Source organism: Piliocolobus tephrosceles, chromosome 5, assembly GCF_002776525.5.
Source record: "Piliocolobus tephrosceles isolate RC106 chromosome 5, ASM277652v3, whole genome shotgun sequence".
Classification (NCBI taxonomy): Eukaryota; Metazoa; Chordata; class Mammalia; order Primates; family Cercopithecidae; genus Piliocolobus; species Piliocolobus tephrosceles.
Window position 1 is genome coordinate 88,739,435 of NC_045438.1, and position 20,870 is coordinate 88,760,304.

Sequence of the window (20,870 nt, forward strand, 5' to 3'; positions counted from 1 at the left end):
GCATAGTATTCCATGGTGTATATGTGCCACATTTTCTTAATCCAGTCTGTCACAGATGATGAGCATTTTTTCATGTGTCTGTTGGCTGTATGAATGTCTTCTTTTGAGAAATGTCTGTTCATATCCTTTGCCCACTTTTGGATGGGGTTGTTTGTTTTTTTCTTGTATATTTGTTTGAGTTCTTTGTAGATTCTGGAAATTAGCCCTTTGTCAGATGAGTAGATTGCAAAAATTTTCTCCCATTCTGTAGGTTGCCTGTTCACTCTGATGGTAGTTTCTTTTGCTGTGCAGAAGCTCTTGAGTTTAATTAGATCCCATTTGTCAATTTTGGCTTTTGCTTCCGTTGCTTTTGGTGTTTTAGACATGAAGTCCTTGCCCATGCCTATGTCCTGAATGGTACTACCTAGATTTTCTTCTAGGGTTTTTATGGTATTAGGTCTAACATTTAAGTCTCTAATCCATCTTGAATTAATCTTCGTATAAGGAGTAAGGAAAGGATCCAGTTTCAGCTTTCTACTTATGGCTAGCCAATTTTCCCAGCACCATTTATTAAATAGGGAATCCTTTCCCCATTTCTTGTTTTTGTCAGGTTTGTCAAAGATCAGATGGTTGTAGATGTGAGGCATTATTTCTGAAGGCTCCGTTCTGTTCCATTGGTCTATATCTCTGCTTTGGTACCAGTACCATGCTGTTTTGGTTACTGTAGCCTTGTAGTATAGTTTGAAGTCAGGTAGCGTGACGCCTCCGGCTTTGTCCTTTTGACTTAGGATTGTCTTGGCAATGCGGGCTCTTTTTTGGTTCCATATGAACTTTAAAGCAGTTTTTTCCAATTCTGTGAAGAAACTCATTGGTAGCTTGATGGGGATGGCATTGAATCTATAAATAACCTTGGGCAGTATGGCCATTTTCACGATATTGATTCTTCCTATCCATGAGCATGGTATGTTCTTCCATTTGTTTGTGTCCTCTTTGATTTCACTGAGCAGTGGTTTGTAGTTCTCCTTGAAGAGGTCCTTTACATCCCTTGTAAGTTGGATTCCTAGGTATTTTATTCTCTTTGAAGCAATTGTGAATGGAAGTTCATTCCTGATTTGGCGCTCTGCTTGTCTGTTACTGGTGTATAAGAATGCTTGTGATTTTTGCACATTAATTTTGTATCCTGAGACTTTGCTGAAGTTTCTTATCAGCTTAAGAAGATTTTGGGCTGAGACAATGGGGTTTTCTAAATACACAATCATGTCATCTGCAAACAGGGACAATTTGACTTCTTCTTTTCCTAACTGAATACCCTTGATTTCTTTCTCTTGCCTGATTGCCCTAGCCAGAACTTCCAACACTATGTTGAATAGGAGTGGTGAGAGAGGGCATCCCTGTCTTGTGCCAGTTTTCAAAGGGAACTTTTCCAGTTTTTGCCCATTCAGTATACAGGAGCTTAGATCAGTAAAGGAGTATGTTCTTTAAACTAAAGAGAATTTTAAAGGTCTGTGCCCATATTGAATATTCTCCTCCCTTTTTTGCTACTTATTGGTTATCTTCTAGGAAAGAAGCACAGATCTTGGTGTTGTAACTCATTTTAAGAATAATTGTATGGCTTTCTCCCTCCATCTGCTCTTTTGAAAAAATGGAGTCATTGCAGAATGGTTCTAGGGTTTCTTGTAACTGTGATTAATGTCAATGTGATATTAAATAGTTTGTGATTTTTAAAAAATAACAGAGCTCCAAGACTTGGAGCAACTATTGCAGGTTTTTAAGATAAGGAAAAAGGAGCGTTTGTTATGATTCTCTCAAAAAAGACTTGTTTCATATCTACTGTATTTCAGGAATTTTGTTGGTGAAGCAAAGCTTGCATTCTAGCAAAGTGCACAGATACGTGAATAAATCTGCATGATATTGTGAGATGAGCTATAAAGATGTGTACAGAATGTGACAAAAAGGACTTTGTTTGGCAAGGTCCAAGGAAGCTTGCAAAGGAGGTATTATTTGAGCATCTAGGATGAATGGGAGCCCACTCATGGACAGGTGGAAGAAGAAAATGTCAGGCCAGGGGAATAGCATATGCAAACACATACAGTTGTGAAAGAGCATGGGAGCTTCTTGTTTGCAAGCAGGCTTTGTGTGAAGAAGTAGCAGGAAGTAATGGAAGGTGGGTAGCAGATGATCTGTGTCAGCCTTTCCCAACCCATGTTCCTCATCTGAACCACAGAATTCAGAGGATGATTTGTCAATGATCATATTTAATGCCAGTCCAGATGCATGAAAGAGAAGTCTTACATACAATGACTGCTTTAGGGTATTGGAAATCCCAGGTTGAAGGGGACTAGATTGTATGAAACTATTCATTTCATCAGACATAATCACATTCATATTTAGAACTATACTTTTGAGAGCTGATTAAAAATAGAAGGAGAAAAATGGCAGGGAAACAAAGGTATGAAGCAATTGTGATAGTGATCCACACAGAAGATTATTAGAAGATTATTAACACAGAACAGGGAAACTGTTCCAGAGATTTGTAGAAGGCGGTATCTGTGTGATGTGGTGGTTGACTAAATGTGGAAAACGAGAAAGAAGACAAGGATGATGCTGAGCTAGAAAGCCAAGGGGCCTTTGTGGATGGTGGTACCTTTATCTGAGCTAGGCAAAGTTGGTTTGAAAAGAAGGTAATGATTTCCATTTTTGTCTTGCTGATCCATCTTATCTTTATCCAGGTATACTAGAAGTATGGGCATTGAAGAGCTTGATTAATGTGTTAGTCCATTTTGTGTTACTATCAAGGAATACTGGTGGCTGGGTGATTTATAAAGAAAAGAGGCTTATTTGACTCATAGTTTTGCAGGTTGTACAAGTGTGGCGCCAGCACCTGCTTCTGGTCAGGACCTCTGGAAGCATTTACTTGTGGTAGAAGGCAAAGGGGGAGCAGGCATGTCACGTGGCAAGAGAGGGAGCAAGAGAGAGGAGGAGGGGCCCGGCTCTTTTTAACAATCAGATCTCCCATGAACTAATAGAGAAAGAATTCACTCATTACCATGAGGACAGCAACAAGCCATTCATGAGTGGTCCACCCCCAAGGCCCAAACACCTTCCATTAGGCCCCACCTCCAACATTGGAGATCAAATTTCACATGATAGTTGGAGAGAACAAATATCAAAACTATATCCCTTATTAAGAGTCTTGACTAAGAACAGAAGAGGACTGAGGAAATCATCTTAGGCACACCTATTATTTAAGAGTTTGGGGGAAGAAAGAAGGGCCCGTGATGGAGACTGAGAAGGAAAGGCAGAGATAAGAAAAAGACCAGAAAAGGGTGGTTTCCCCAAATCCCAGGAAATATGACTTTTAAAAACTAGATCAGGATTGACGCACAGAATAGGGTGGAAACGAGAATGCCCATTGGTTTTGGCATTTTAGAGGACACAGCTGACCCTGGAGCAGTTTAGGAAGCATGATGGGGATGATGATCATATGGTAGAAGCTTCTAGAGGCTAGCTGGTTATAATGAGGTCCCGAGTCTTGAGTGAAGAAATGGAGACAAAGAGAAGATGTGAGATTAGAGTATAGTACAGGCATAAGAGAGGGATCTTATGTTTCATTTTCCTAAACAAAAAACAAAAACAAAAGAAGAAGAAGAATGGCTAAGGATGTACTTAGAAGATATAGGGGAGAGGATATAATAGAAAGAAGAAAGAAATAAAGAAATAGGCCAGGTGCAGTGGCTCAAGCCTATAATCCCAGCACTTCTGGAGGCTGAAGTGGGCAGATTGCTTGAGCCCAGGAGTTCAAGATCAGCCTGGGCAACATGGCGAAACTACGTCTCTACAAACAAACAAAAACACAAAAATTAGCTGGGTGTGGTAGCATGTGTCTGTGGTCCCAGCTACTCAATTGGAAGCCGAGGTAGGAGGATCTCTTGAGCCCAGGAGGTTGAGGCTTCAGTGAGCCATGATGGTGCCACTGCACTCTAGCCTGCACAACAGAGCAAGATCCTGTTTCAAGGAAATAAAAAAAAAAAGGAATTAAAGAATAATGACAGAGTAGGCAGAAGAAAGCCTGCTACAGGAATGAGAGCCCAGAATGTGGTGTGGTCTTAGGAAGGAGGAAGGACTCTTTTTTCTCCAGGATTGAGGAGAGAAAACAGTGGACCATCATGTCACCAAATGGAAGCGAGGTCCAGAGGGTATCAGGAGAATTAAAGGAAGCTTTCATTAACCTGTAACTTAAAGAAACATTGCTGTGTGCTTATTGTTCCCCATTCTGTTATTTGATAATGGGAGCTCTGTGACCCATAGTTTCAAATTTAAACTCATATGGAGTTTACAGTGTTTTTCAGTCCGGGATTTCTGCCACCATTTGTCATTCTAGAACACTTTGGGGAATGATAGACCAGGATTGGTCATCTTTTGTACAGCTTATTATGTTCAGAGTTGATTATTGATTGACAAATACCCCTCTCATCTCTCTTTCTCTCTCAACCCTTGCTCTCATGGAGCACTGCTGCTCAAAGTATACATCCCTTCAGTTACCTATATTTTATAGTATTCTCTACCTCCAGTAAATGCAGTTCTTTTCTTTTTCTTGCTTGTTTTTCCCTTGATGTTTTCTAACTTTTTTTTTTTCTGAGGTGGCTAGTAATAGTTGTCATGTTGTAAACTATAGATGAATCTTCTGTGGATTTTTGTATATGTACCATTGGTCTTTATCTTGATGATCTAAACAGATGAGGGAAAAGAGTTGAAGAGAAATGTAGGAAATAGGCATCTCTCTCTTTGGACTGCAGGGCTTTCCAAAAGCTCTAAGGTTGTGTGTGTTGTTCCACCGGGCCTAGAGGGATAGAAAACCTCCTCAGAACCAGTGACTGCTCCTGGTGAAAATCAAAGTTTAGGCCAATGCTATCTGGGGACCTCAGGAGAAAAGGAAACAGCCAGGATAGAAGAGTTTGATAGGATTTTGTGGTAACCTACAATTTCATATAATTCAACCTAGTGATTCTAAAATGTACTTTTGGATCATAATCCCTTCAAAAGCTAGGGACTGCTATGCTTGATTATGTGTGAGAGTCCCTTTTCTGTAAATCATTTTTTGGTTATAATTATAAGCAGCATGCACACATATTAGGTTTTTACAGACTGTTACTCATATAGCGTGGTCATTTGGCCACAACTAAAACTAGGTAAGTATTGGTCACAAGCTGGGACAGCTTCCCTGGGGTCCTACTGCATGCAGCTCAACTTCAGTCCCTGAGATCTCCAAACTCTTACTCTAGGCAAACAGTTCTCAACAGGCTACAAAGTCTGGACATGCTGTTGATTGTCTTGGAGGGAAGGAGGATTCTACTGGCATATTGTGGGTGGAGGTTAGGGATGCTGCTAAACATCCTCAATACACAAGACAGGCCCTCATAATGAAGAATTTTCTGGCCCAAAATATCAGTAGTGCCAAGGCTAAGAAACTTGTTCTAGACTGAGCATTAGAGAACTCAAGAAAATACCTGCAAACTTGTATATCATCCTTTTTAGTGGTATGAAAAGTTTATAAACAGAAGGGCGGAACTAAGAAGAATTAAGTTTGGAGAAGATATAATAGAATAAAATGGATTGCCTAAATATCCTACAGTTGTGAAAATGCCTGTCTGGTGAACATGCTCAGAGAACTTAGACTTGGATAGTTTTAAAAAAGAGTTGGGTCATCAGAGAGTGAGTTTCTGATGGAATGTGACAGTGCCAAATTTTTTCTACTGTTTTAGTGAAAGGAAATGAAAACAAGAACAGAGGTTATAGAATAGGATAAGAGGGATATTGCCATATGGAAAGTAAACATTTAAAACTTTACTTATTCCTTTTGAATTGAGTAGTTGATGTGTCTACTACTATGGTTACTAAGGTGGGTACATTTTTTGGGTATGAATAGTGGTATAGGTATGAATGGTGGGGGGCAGGGGGGAAGTAATATGATAAACTCTTTAATCCTGAATTTTTAAACTTGATACAGAGAGGTCTAGCCTTTTATTTGGCATAAATTACCTGGGTGTCCCAGAAAGTTCTGTAAATATATTTGACTGAGTTGCTCTTAGCTCTGAGAGCTATAAAGATATATTAAGAGATGTCCTTATAAAGAGCTGTTAATAATTGAGTATATGAAGTATTATCTGTGCTATGGGAAAGACAGCTGTATTTTGATTTAGCTTAACTTTTTGAAAAAAAAATGTTAAGTGGACATGAGTAGTATATAATTTTGTGTTGCTGATTGTGAACACTGAAGTTTTTTAAATCTTAGAAATCACTTTATTCTAGAACTATATTCTGATTAATATTTAAGTTCTCCAGGTAGCTCACCAAGCCTGAAGTGCATTGAAGCCTAGGGCTGAACTACTGGAAGAAACTAATCATTGTTACAGTGTTTTAAGGATTAAAAACATAAAGTTCTATTTGGGGGTGTCAGAAAGATCTTTCCTCTTGACTCCAAACTATAGTGGAACTAGGAACTTGATTCATTTTTCTACCTGTTGGATAGAAGAGAGTGGAACGGATTGGCCTGGTCAAGGATCTCAGCTGTGCAGGGCCTCCTAGAAAAAGAAGAGATAGGGCCTGGGGCTTCAGGGGTTGACCTACTGAAAGGTTTGCCTTTCTGCTGCTATCAGCTTTTATTTCTAAATTTCTGACCAGTCTTCATTTCTCCCAACAATTTACTTATCAGCAAATGTAGTCTCAGCAACTTCTCTTCAGTGTTTTTAAAGAAGTGGAAAAACAATATTTTTAAAAACTAGTTTTCCCTTTTCTTTTTTTCTCCTAGGAATTAAGGATATTTATGGAGGGGAAGCTTAAATTCAGGTGGCCCTCCGTATCTATGGTGGATTGATTCCAGGACTCCCTGTGGATACCAAATTCCGTGGAAGCTCAAGTGCCTGATATAAAATGTAGTGTTTGCATATAACCTGTGCACATTCTCCTGTATGCTTTAAGTCATCCCTGGATTACTTATAATACCTAACACAATGGAAATGCTATGTAAATAGTTGTTATCCCATATTGGTTTTTTATTTCTATTTTTTTATTGTTGTATTGTGTGTGTGTGTGTGTGTGTGTGTGTGTGTGTGTGTGTGTGTGTGGTGGTTTTCTTTTCAATTATTTTCCATCTGAATTTGGTTGAATCTGAGGATGTGGACCCTGTGGATACAGAAGGCCAGCTGTATTTTTTTTTCATTTCACTTAGGTATTATTTCTTTCTTTTTACTTAAATCCTGCAGTAAAGTGAAATTATGTATTGAGAACTACAGTTGTATTCCTTGGTACTTCCGAGAGAAAACAGACTTGAATTGTTATTGGATGATTCCTCCTAGGAAGTAAGATGAGGGCCATCTTAGATCCAGTCCTGTGATAGCCTTGGAATGAAAAATAGAAAAGAATTTGGGAGACATCTTAGAGATATAGATACAGCAAAGGAGAAAAGTCCAAAATGCCCGCAGCAGCAGTTGCCATTTCTGAACTATTTATTTTTAGGAAACATAAGTTTCACGTGTGTGGGTAGGCAGCTTGATTGGAACAGAAAACTGATGCGTTGTGTCTGCTGTTTGAGTCCCATTTATGAAACACTGCTTTTTCTTTTCTTTTCTTTTTTTTTTTTTTATGGCTTGAGAGCACTCTACCAGAAAGTATTGAATATAAGGAGTTAACTAAGGATAAAATAGCTATTCTTTTCTGTGGATAGAGCATGAGGGTTAGATATTTTCAAAAGACATTCAGGGCTGGTCAATCAGTGTTGGGAGATGGTAAGTTTACCAATATGGTAAATTCTTCTCTAGAGACACCTAAAATACTGTTTTGGAGATAATTTGAATGTAAACTCCTGAAGTTTATTTTTAGTTCAAGGTTCTTTGAAAAAAAAAAAAACCTCAAGGCTGTCGTGTAAATAGGACGTGTGTTAATTTACCTGACATACTTGAAGACTAGACATGGTAATTGATCATTGTGTGGCAGTAGCAGGAAATCAGTAACCCAAGCTGCTCTATCTTCTAAAATCTCCCTAGCAACGGAGTCAGCAAAGGCCATCCTTCCAGCAATTACTGCCAGCTTAGAGAACTGGCTTGAGATTCTTTGCGGATTGCCCAGAACACCTAGATCTTCTGTTTCAGTAGTGTGTTACAAATGGTCATTTTCCACCTCTATAGAATGATCTGTGTTTTTACTTATCCTTTTAAAGTTCTATTCCTATAAATTTCTGATTCTTAAAGCACAGAGTTCTTTTGAGAATCCCATGATAATTTATAAGAAAACAATCAAAAGAGGATAAAATATAAAAGCAATATAGTATTTCAGCTGGCATGCATGTATTATTTCTATCTCACAGAAAACTGTAGGATAAGGAAATCGAATGACTTGCTTAAAGTCACATTGTTAATGACACAACAAGCTATGCACAAACCCTAAAAGACAGAAATATAAATTTCCCATTTTTGTCTAAATAATTTTCTACTACCCTAGGGATTGACAATATTTGGCACATGGCCAGCTTCCCTCCACCATCCCCTTCTGAAGTAATAGTGGTGCTTGGCCCTAATTTCAGACTCATGCAGGTGGTTGGAAATTTTGCTGGCTCTTGGAGCTCTGTGAGTTCATGGTGTTACATTCATGGTCATTATCTCCTCTACTCCAACTGGTCAGAAAAATCATAATCAGTAATTTATACTGTTCATTCTGAAGTGTTGCTGATGCCTGTACCTCAGACTGGCCTACATTGAGAACAGTTTGGGGTATAGCTTGCCAGTGATTCTGAAATGACTGACATGACTCTGAGGGCACCCCCTTATCTGCTCCATAGAAAGTAGAAATCCCTTTGGATGTGTCTCAAACATTGCACAAGGCATGGAGTCTCTTGTGGTTGGGAATGAAGTTAAGAAAGAGAGTGACAAGTAGGTGGAAGTGGGTGGAAAGAGAAACATGAACTAGATACAAGCATGGCTCACCTACACTGCTTTTCTTTCCTTTTTCCAGAGAGTGTACAAGAGGTATTTTGTCCAGTTGTTCAGGGGCTGCAAGCTTATCATTCTTTGTTCCTTTGGTGTCTTCCTCCCCACATCAAATCTATCAGCTATTCCTCTTGGCTCTGCTTTTGGAATATCCAGAATCCTACCCTTTTTTTTCCCGCTTCTATCCCATTGCCACACTAATATAGGCTCATTGTCACCACTCACCTGAACTATTAAAATAACCTCTTTTATTTGTCTCCCTGACTCCCCTTTCCCCACCCAGTCTTTGCTCCATATAGCCACAATAGTAATTCTTCAAAATAAAACTTGGGTCACAATACTCCCCTGACCAAAACCCTCTAGCAGCTTCCCATTACATTTTGAATGAAATATCATGTCCCTTCTGTGACCTATAATGCATAGAGTTGTCTGGAACCTGGTCAGTTCTCTGTCTGCCACTCTGTCCCTTGCTTGCTGTTCTCCAGTCATGCTGACTTTCTGGTTCTTTCTTGAATCCGTCAGGCATGCCCTTGCCTTAGGACCTTTGCTTTTGCTGCTTTCCTCTGCCTGGAATGTTCCTTCCCAAGATTACTGAATCGCTGGCTTTCTCACTACATTTAGACCACTTTAAATTTCATTTCCATGGAGAGGCCTTTTCTGATCACCCTATCTGAAGCAGTATCCTCTATCTATTTATCTTCTTACTTTTTTATTTTTCATAACATTATCTGTGCTCGACGTTGTATATCTAGTTGTCTGCCTGTTTCCTTCATTAGAATGTGTGCTCCATGAAGGCAGACACTGTCTGTTTTGTTCACTGCTATTATATGTAGATAATAGATAGAACAGTGCCTGGCACATAGTAGGCACTAAATAAAAATGTGTTAATGAATTAATATATTAATCAACAAAGGATGCCACATTCTGTTTTTTTTTTTTTTCTTGTTTTTTTTTGAGACAGGGTCTTACTCTGTTGCCCAAGTTGGAGTGCAGTGAGGCAATCATAGTTCATTGTAACTTTGAATTACTGGGCTCAAGTGATCTTCCCATCTCAGCCTCCCAGCAGCTAGGACTTAGAGATGATGATGTCTATCCATTTTGGCCCATCTGGTCTCGAACTCCTGGCCTCAAGCAATCCTCCTGCCATGGCCAAATCTTTTTTGACATAGGCAGCCAAAGGGTGAATCTAATTATAATTTGTGTGTGTGTGTGTGTGTGTAGTGTGTGTGTGTGCGTGTGTGTGTTCCTTCAAGTGTATCAGGCTCTGTGCTATATACTTTGCTTGCATCACCCAATTTAGTAAAACAGCTGTCAGGTAGGTGCTATTATTATCTCCCTTATGATAATAAAGAAATTGAGGTTAAGAGAGGCAACTTTGCTCAAGTTCACACATTATTAAATAATATAAGGTAATTGAACTAGGTCTCGTCTGGCTCCAAAACCTAACTCGATAACTGTGATATATGCTGCATTTCCTAATTTTGAATCTGCCAAAATCCTATTGGGGAACAAATAGTGTAAGAATTTTTGTAGCATATATTTCCACAGAGGACTACAAAAAATTACAAAGTATATATATATTTTCTTCAAGATGAAATTTCAAGTTACTGAAATAGTTTAGAAACCAGATTACATTAAAGTTCACATGTTAATACAATTATTTATTCAGCTATATCAACTGAAGTAAATAATGTTGCATTAAAGTTGACATGTTAATATAAATATACAAGTATTCAGCTATATCAACTAAAGTAAATAATGTATTTTAAAGCTCACATTATCTTTCTATTTAAAGAAGAATCTATTTGAGGAAGGATATTTGTTGTTAAATTCTACAAATAAAATTTATTGTATTAGGCATATTTATAAACTGCTCCCCTTTATCTCTATAAGCTTAGAAGGTGTCTATTTTTTTCTTACTTGCCCTATTCATCCATTATCTTCAGTTAGCAAGTAAAGGTTATCACTTCCTATTCTTCTTTTCTCCTCCTCTATTCTCATTTATGCAGTTCTCAGCACCTCCCCTTCGGGTATCCCTCCCACCTAAACCCTCACTAGGTTGTTTCATTTGACAATGGAGAGCCCCCCTAGCTTAGTCTTGCCTAGACTTGTACAGTTCACCAAATACCTACCTTTACCCTCCCTTCTTCTAGGAAGTGCATGACATGTCCAATATCCTCTTTATATTCTTGTTCTGATGATTCCCTGTCTTTACCATGTTACCTCAGAACTTCTCTATGCAGAATTTATATTTTATAAAATTGTTTCACATTGTTAGGTCTTCATTCCGCATGGGAAAAAGATAGTCCCTTTCTCCATCCCAAAATATAACCCATTAAGTATCTGTAACCAACTCACCTGAAACTGAACTTAGGCAAAGGGCTCTTATCCCACAGGAAGACACTACTGCAATTTTGAACAAGCCTTGTGATTTTGAGGAGCAGTGAGATACTCAGAGAAAGTTAGAACTGGAAGATACTTGAGAGGCCATAGGTCTGGTTCCTTTTCTTTGGTGTTTTGTTGTAGCTTGTATCACTTAGCATGCATTTGGTTGCAAGTAACAGAATACCCCAACTAAGGACAAAACAATAAAATTAAAATTATTTATTATCTTTTTTTTTTTTTTGAGATGGAATCTGTCTGTGTTGCCCAGGCTGGAGTGCAGTGGCACTATCTCCACTCACAGCAACCTCTGCCTCCCTGGTTCAAGCGATTCTCCTGCCTCAGCCTCCCAAGTAGCTGGGACAGGTGCCCACCACTATGCCTGGCTAACTTTATTATGTTCTTAGTAGAGACAGGGTTTCACCAGGTTGGCCAGGCTGAGGTCAGGTTTCAAACTCCTCACCTCAAGTGATCCACCCACCTCGGCCTCCCAAAGTGCTGGGATTACAGGCGTGAACCACCACATGTGGCCTACTATCTTTCTTAACAAGAAGTCCCCAGTAGGGGTTCTTCCAGAGTTTGATTTGCAGTGAAAACAAAACAAAACAAAATAAAACAAACAAACAAACAAAAAATCATTCAGACCCAGGTGCTTTCTATAACTCTCATCTGCTATCTTCAACTTACAGGTAAAGTCTGTCCTCCTGTTGAGATGGCCATGACATCACATGCGTACACAACTATATTCTTGAAGGAGAGGAGACATGTTTCATTCTGTTTATTATATTAATGACAACTTTGTTTATTATGAAAGAAAAAGTTTTCCCAAGTGACCTCAGCAGACTGCCGCTTACATATCTAGCTACACGGGTAGCCCGGATTGCACCTGTCTGGCATTTTGACCTTTCTGATGGGCAGAGAAGGGATGGGGGCAGGATTCTGCTGGCAGAGAAGAAGAGGGAAGGAAATAGCTGTTGGTGAGGCAATGTTAATGTCTGTCATTTGTGCTGAACCCAAGAAGAAAAATGTCTGAATCATCTGTATCACTTTTTCCTATCGTCGAGATAGCAACAATATTTTTCTCTTTACAAATGTTTGCAAGTTTGAACTCTTTGATTGTTGTTAACTAGAAGGGAGGGATCAAGGAAAGGAGGGAGATACAATGGATACTAGTTTGCAGGGGCTACCAAAATATCATAGACTAGATGCTTATAAACAACAGAAATTTGGTTTTCACAGTTCTGGAGATGGGAAGTCCAGCATAGTCAGGTTTTGGTGAGGGTTCTCTTCTGTACTATACACTGCTGACTTCTTTTTGTGCCCTTACATGGTGGAAAAATTAGTATGCTCTCTGGGGACTCTCTTATAAGATACTAATCCCATTCATGAGGCCTCTACTCTCATGACATAATCATCTCCCACAGTCTTCCTCTCCTCATACCATTACATTGGGGGTAGATTTCAACATATGAATTTGGTTGAGGGGACACAAATATGCAGCCCATAACAGAAAGGGAAGAAGGAAGGAATGAGATGTAAATTTAAAAGAATTATAATATATATTTATATGATATATATATATATATATGTTTGTCCATGTGGCAAATATTCTGAGCTATTATTATGTGAAAGGAATATTTTTAAATTGCATTTTAGTGGGACCTTAGACTGTGGTCTGTAGTTTCTCATTTCTCTTTGTGGAAGCTCAAGTTTACATGATGATTATAAAATAAAAGAATGGACCGCCACGGTGGCTTATGCCTGTAATCCCAGCACTTTGGGAGGCTGAGGCGGGCGGATCATGAGGTCAGGAGATTGAGACCATTGTGGTTAACATGGTGAAACCCCATCTCTACTAAAAATACAAAAAAAATTAGCCGGGCATGGTGGCGGGCACCTGTAGTGCCAGCTACTCGGGAGGCTGAGGCAGGAAAATGGCATGAACCTGGGAGGCAGAGCTTGCAGTGAGCCGAGATGAAGCCACTGCACTCCGGCCTGGGTGACATTGCGAAACTCCGTCTCCAAAAAAAAAAAAGAATGACCAATTTTTATACCCCTTTCTGACATTTGTGCAAAGGAAAATTGCTGTACTAGTGGGGTTTTATAGAGTCATATAATTAAACTTAGGGAGAGATTTTAAAATGGAATAGAGGATACTTTCCTAAATTAGGCTGCTGATAAAAGTATCATAACAGTGAAACAGAAAGTAATCCTTTCTAATTTGTTGATTCACTTATGTCTAGTGAGAGTTATTGAAAGAATTGGCCTGTAATATCTACTATTAGTTTTAGTATGAAAGTATTTTAGATTCAGACATATGACAAGCCAGTTATAGCCATCTTTAATTTATTAAGTGTCTTTTATACATGAAGACCTGTGGTAGGTACTAGGGATCCATAGATACAGATATGGCCCCCTTATTACTGGTTAGACTTTGAACTCCAGCTGGGGAGAGACCTACGTAGACTAACAATGATAATTCTGTGTAAAAAGGACTACCATAGAGTCATGTAGGGTGATAATTACCACAAATGACAGTGTTCATCACGTAAAATAGTTAATATTATCCTTATTTCTAGGTGAAAAAAAATGGAACTGCAGAGTGGTCAAATTAATTTGTCCATAAGTTGCAGAGTGAGATTGTGAACTAGACCACTTGCCCCCAGTCCAGTGTCCTTTGCCTTACTTGCAGGGAAGAGAAAATCAAAGTCTCTCTTCTATTTGAAGAGAATATTAGAAAACACTTCATGGAGAATATAGTATATGAGATTGATCTTGAGAGATGAGCTCAATAGTGTGAAGGCAGAGACGTTCTAGGCAATGAGAATAGCATGTAAAGGTATCATAATAATTTTGCTGGCACAATTTGTAGCAGAGAAAAGATTAGTAAGGTAGCTGAGTCTTCTAATGAGAGGCCGTGTACTCAAAATATAAGATATAAAGTATATACTTCAGGTATTTATATTTTATTAAATGGACAGCAGGAAGCCCCGGGGCGGGGGGGGGGGGGGGGAGTTGAGCAAGTGACAACTATGATCAGAAGGGCACACATGAGTAGTTAATTTTTCACAAATGTATCTAGTTGTGCTAGAGATGACTCAGAGAAGAGTTTGTAGAGCAGTCCAAGCAACAGATAACAAAGGCCCTGTCATAAAGAGCTATGTTTTCCTAGGATTTAAGTGATTGACAATCTCATATAGTAGTGGGAAAAGAAGTAGGTGACCACAAATTTGAGAACTATTTAGATTTGTTGCTATTTTCTTGTTTTAGTGAACAATTATTTATAACTCCTGAAAGTTAAAGTTGTCTTTATACTTACACCTATTTTCTTCATTCTCTTGTTTATGATATATCTCACCTTAGAGAGATTTTCTAATATTAATTTTCAATTGTTTCAAACTACCAAAAAGAGAGACTGATACTTTGTGGCAGGATGGGGTAACAAGTAGCAGAGTGAGATTGTCTTTATTTTCACTCATGCCTGAGACAACCAAAACACTGGACAAAAAAGCATATTAAATAAGTGTTGTCAGTATATTGAACACCAGACAAAATAAACCTGAATTTATCACAAATAACATGATCTTTCACGCAGAAAATATGATGGACTCTACCAAAAAGAACTAATAAGCAAGTTTAGCAGAGTTTCAGAATACAAGATCAAGATATAGAAATCAATTATATTTCTCAATATTGGCAAGAACATTTGGATATTGAAATGAAAAATAAATATCACCATGTCTTGAAGAAGTATAAAACATTAGGAATGTATCTGGCAAAATATGTGTAAGACTAATATGCTGCAAAGAACAAAACATTGCTGAGAGGAATTAAAGACCAAAATAAATAGACCATGTACATGGATTGTAAAACTCAATAATGTTAAGATGCCAGTTTACCCCAAATTAATCTATAGAGTCAACATATTCCCAATCAAAATCCCAGAGGCCTTTGTTGTTGTTAAAGTTGATAAGCTCAATCTAAAACTCATATGGAAACACAAAGGACCTAAAAGAGCCAAAAACCATTTTGAATAAAATATAATAAACTTGGAGGGCTAACACTACCTGATCTTATGAATTATGATAAATTTATAGTAATCAAGATAGTGTGGTATTGGTATAAAGACAGACAGACAGGTAAACAGAACAGAATAAAGAGTCCTAAAAGAGACTCAAAGATGTGTGGTCCATTTATTTTTCACAAAGACACAAAGGCGATTCAGTGGAGAAAGAATAGTTTTTTTTTTCAGCAAATGGCTTTGGAACAATTTGATATCCATATGCAGAAAAATGAAACATCCATACCTCATACCATTTATAAAAACTCACAATGTATTATTGACCTAAGTGTACATACAACCCTAAAACCATAAAATGTGTAGAAGAAACATAGAAAATCTTTGTGACCTTGGATTAAGCAAAGATTTCTTAGATATGACTCCAAAAGTATAGTCCATAAAAGAAAGCCTCCATAAATAAGACTTCATCATAATTTAAAATTTCTGTTCTTTCAAAGACACTGTTAAGAAAATGGAAAGAGAAGCCATAGACTTAGAGGAAATATTTGCAAGTGACATATATGATAGAGGACTTGATACAGAATAACTCAATAATAATATAATCCAATAAAAATAGGAAAAGACTGTATACCAATGGCAAACAAACAAATGAAAAGCTCATGACATAAATGTTTAACACTATTATAGTCATTAGGGAAATGCAAAGAAAAACCACCGAGAGATACTACAACATATCTGTTAGAATAGAATAGAAAAAAAAAAAAAAAGACCATATCAAGTCTTGGCAGGGGTGTAGAGCAACTAGAATGCTCATACACTGCTGGTGGTAATGTAACATGGTAGAAATGCCATCAGGCAAGAAAGTAGTTCCCTAAGATTAAATATTTGAACTTGGGAAGATATACATGGAATGTTTTTGGTAGTTTGAAAAACAGCTTTCTGAAAGCAGTTCCCTAAAATTAAATGTTTACTTAAAAATGACTCAACTATTCTACTTCTAGAAAATTACCCAAGAGAAATGAAGACATATGTCCGTATAAATAGGTATATGTAAATGTTCATAGCAGCTTTATTTGTAATTGCCAAACACTGGAATCACCCTTAATTCATCAACAGGTTTATCAACAGGTGAATGAATAAATAATTTTCGTATGTTCATACAATGGAATATACCTCCACAATAAAAAGGAATGAATTATTGATACATTCAATAACATGGATAAATCTCAAAATAATTAGCTAACTGAAAGAATCCAGTCATTCCCTCTCAAGAAAAAAATTTTATTCCCTTCACATACAATTTAGAATATGCAAATTTATTTATATTGACTGAAAGCAAATTGATGGTTGCTAAGGAACAGCAGGAGAAGAGAAAGAGGAATTTTTAAAGGATATGGAGAAACTGTTAGAGGTGATGGATATGTTAATTATCTTATTTTTGGTGATAGTTTTATGAATGTATAGGTTTGTCAAAACTTATCAAATAGTACACTTTACATATGTGCAATTCTATTGTCAACTATACTTCAATAAAGCTGTTTTATAAACTACCAAAAAGATACCAGATACATCTTCCCAAGTTCAAATAAAACTTAGAATTCTAAGAAACTGATACATGACCTATACATAGCATTTAGATCTCACAATTTTTAAGAATTTTTTTCACCCGGGAGGCGGAGCTTGCAATGAGCCGAGATTGCGCCACTGCCCTCCAGCCAGGGGGACAGAGCAAGACTCCGTCTCAAAAAAAAAAAAAAAAAAAATTTTTTTTCTGTGTGTTTATATCTATACTTTGTTTTTTAAATTCTTTAAATGAAAATTATCTTTTTGGTGAGAGAGTAGAGCAGTAGAAACATATAGTAACTACTTATGAGAGCATTTGGAGCAATCACTATGGAAAAAAGCTTTCAAGTTAAATATGTGCATATCCTACAACCTAGCAATTCTCTTTCTAGGTATACAGAAGGCCTTGACCTATGATGGTTCGACCTCTGACTTTTCAACTTTACAATGGTGTGAAACAATTTTGTTGTTGTTGTTGTTGTTGTTGTTGTTGTTTTTGAGGCGGAGTCTTGCTCTGTCGCCCGGACTGGAGTGCAGTGGCCGGATCTCAGCTCACTGCAAGCTCCACCTCCCGGGTTTACGCCATTCTCCTGCCTCAGCCTCCCGAGTAGCTGGGACTACAGGCGCCCGCCACCTTGCCCAGCTAGTTTTTGTATTTTTAGTAGAAACGGGGTTTCACCGTGTTAGCCAGGATGGTCTCGATCTCCTGACCTCATGATCCGCCCGCCTCAGCCTCCCAAAGTGCTGGGATTACAGGCTTGAGCCACCGCGCCCGGCGAAACAATTTTGTTTTTGATGTTCAGTACAGTATTCAATAAATTACGTGATATATTCAACACTTTATTATAAAATAGGCTTTGTGTTTGATGACTTTGCCCAACTATAGGCTAACATCAGTGTTCTGAGCACATTTAAGGTAGGCTAAACTAAGCTATGATGTCCAGGAGGATTGGTGTGTTAAGTGCATTTTCAACTTAATAATATTTTTAACTCACAGTGAGTGTATAAGATATTACCCACAATAAGTCAGGGAGTATCTGTAGATGAAGAACAGTTGCTCTCAAATTGGTCTCAAGACTCTTTTGTACTCTTAAATTACTAAGGAACTGAAAAAACTTTTGTGTATGTGAGATATTTACTATATTAAAAATTACAACTGGGACAGCTTTTTAAAATTCACTTTTAAATAACCATAATAAATCTGTTAACATGTTACATATAAACATGTTAATACAAATAATATTTTTGGGGAAATAATTGTTTTAAAAAACAGTGAAAAGAGTATTATCATTTTACATTTTTATACATCTTTTTGATTTCTTACTCAATAAAGATGAGCATTTATATCTGTTTCTGTAATCAGTCTGTTTGGTAATATTATTTTAGTTAAGAGTGTGTGAAGAAAACCTGGCCTCATAAAGATACTCAGTTAGAAAACATTAGAACCATTTTAATAACCTTTTCAGAAAATTGTGAATATTCTTTTGATACTACACTACAATTCTCCAAGTTGTAGTTTCTTAAGTTTAAATTGCAACGTTGACTCTGAAACTATATCAGTGAATTTTTTTTAACTTTCTGTTACATTAAAATACATTGGTCTGTATCATACTTTGAATAGATTTTTTTACTCATGCATTGTTTTGTAATGTTATGCACTAGTCACTTAGAAAATATTGGTTCACTGAGTTATTTACACCTTCCAAATGTTAACTGATTTGATTATTTTAGCTAAAGTGTGTCTTTTATACTTTTGTCTCAACAAATATTTTACACAATGCTCTGCAAAGTGCTGTACATGAAGCAGACATTATCACCTTTAAGGAGCTGTGGCATGGTAGAAGTTATGACAAATATACATCTATTCTGAACACCCAGCAGGAACAAAGTGCCTCAAGTTTTAAAGCACAGGAAGGCCACATGGGACTGCATTTGAAAGGGACCAGGAAAGATTTCCTGAAGGATAAGGAAAAGTTCAATAAAGGAAAATATTGAGAGAAAGGTGTTGATGGAAAGGGGATGATGACAGAAATTTAAAATCAGTATAAATTAAGAAATAAGCCTGCCTTGATCCACTTGTAATTCAGAACAATTATTGATATCCTTTAGTCTAAGGAGTTTATAGATATTTTTCAGTGATGGAATATCAATTTTTAAAAACATGTATTTCGAAGAGAAATGCAATGCATAAAATGTATAGTTTAATGATTACCAAGTGTGGATTTGGAGTAAGAAGAATACATGTGCATTTTTGTTACAAGTGCATGTTTGTTGCATGGGATTGCCTAGGAAATGGGTATCACATGCAGGTCTCTGCAAGATAAGTATGGACTGTAACAGAAGTCATGCAGTGTCTGCTGTCCTGAGGAGGTTATCCTGTACTGTTGGAAGTACTTAAGTCTGTACTGTCCGGCTGTGGCTTAGCTTCTGTTGCTTAGCACATGATCTTTGGTTGTCCCAGCTAACTCTTTGACAGCATGAACTGATCTTCTGATGCTGGGCACTCCCTGTTGGCCAGTAGATAATTAAAAAAAAAAAAAATACACCTGTACTCCGGTGGCTCATGCCTGTAATCCCAGCACTTTGGGAGGCCGAGGCGGGCAGATCACAAGGTCTGAAGATCAAGACCATCCTGGCTAACACGGTGAAACCATGTCTCTACTAAAGATGCAAAAAATTAGCTGGGCATGGTGGTGGGCACCTGTAGTCCCGGGTACTCGGAAAGCTGAGGCAGGAGAATGGCATGAACCTGGGAGGCAGAGCTTGCAGTGAGCAGAGATCATGCCACTGCACTCCAGCCTGGGTGACAGAATGAGACTCTGTCTCAAAAAAAAAAAAAAATAAAAGAAAATACACCTGGACTCATAATACGTCGATGTGAACAGTGAATATGTTATAAAGGTTTACTCTCTTATAAACTCAGGTCAAATTATAGTAATTTAATGTATGCATGTTCTACGAAAGCTTACCTGTGTGTAGAATTCTTTTCTCTTTTAATATTTGACCTCATTCTGCCACTCATGTGAAAAGTATATTTACTAGCACCTTTCAAAGTTCGAATCCAAATGAGATATACTTTTAGCTATTAAGTTTGAAGAGTACATTTATGTTATTGCCTTCAAATGGCATATCGAATAAATGCCCACATTTGAGACATTGTGCTTATAGCAGTAACAAAGAAGATTAAATATATGAGGCTTAGCCTTCCTGGAGTTTATAATTTTAAAAATGGCATAAGTACCAGCAAACAGGTAAATTCAGAAGAGAGTACAGAATAAAATTAAGAAGCAAAATATACTCGAGAATAAATAAATATATTGGGTAAATAATGTATGTACATGTCCATGGGTAAAATATTACAGTTTAATTTTTTTTAATTTTGTTATCAGCTGTTATCAAAGTACTTTTGAGGTCGTATATTTTAGTAAACAGGTTTATATGTTCCAAGTTTGAAATGAATTTTTGTATATAATTGTTAATATCGTTGATTAATATCTTCTATTTTCATAGATTTGATCCAGGCTACCAACGAGACCAATGTTAATATTCCTCAGATGGCCGACACTCTCTTTGAGCGGGCAACAAACAGTAGCTGGGTGGTTGTGTTTAAGGCTTTAGTGACAACACATCATCTCATGGTGCATGGAAATGAGGTAAACTAAGTAAACTTTTAGCTTTTTTTGATGGAGGAAGGAGGCTTTTAGGAATAGCATGGTGATGATTTAAGGCTCTTTGAATTTTCACTAATTCGGAGAAAAAGAAAAGGAAATACACAGTTCCAGATCATCTAGAATACAAGTTTAATCTTCTCCTTAGTTATTTAACAAAAAATAAACTTTAAGCTAGACATTGTCTTAGAGATATGAGGTATAGGTATACCTCAGAGATATTGCGGGTTTGATTCCATACCACTGCAAAAAAAAAAAACCTTATATTGCAATAAA

The 20,870-nt window shown here is 37.4% G+C and overlaps 1 protein-coding gene across 50 annotated transcripts in view; it reads left to right on the forward strand.

Moving 5' to 3' along the window:
* SNAP91 (synaptosome associated protein 91) overlaps positions 1–20,870 on the forward strand; it is a 167,276-nt gene that overhangs the window by 33,937 nt on the left and 112,469 nt on the right. For 46 of the 50 annotated variants that reach the window (XR_004228955.1, XR_004228956.1, XM_023205199.1 and 43 more), the window contains one exon: positions 20,437–20,579. The exons of 1 other annotated variant lie outside the window; for it this stretch is intronic. Coding sequence is in view for 47 of the 49 variants with exons in the window: in XM_023205199.1 (XP_023060967.1) it covers positions 20,437–20,579 (143 nt within the window). In the remaining 2 variants the exon portion in view is untranslated. Of the gene's footprint in view, positions 1–11,589; positions 11,709–20,436; positions 20,580–20,870 lie in introns of all 50 variants that reach the window. 3 more of the 50 variants (XM_031935618.1, XM_031935619.1, XM_031935620.1) reach the window with 2 other exon arrangements.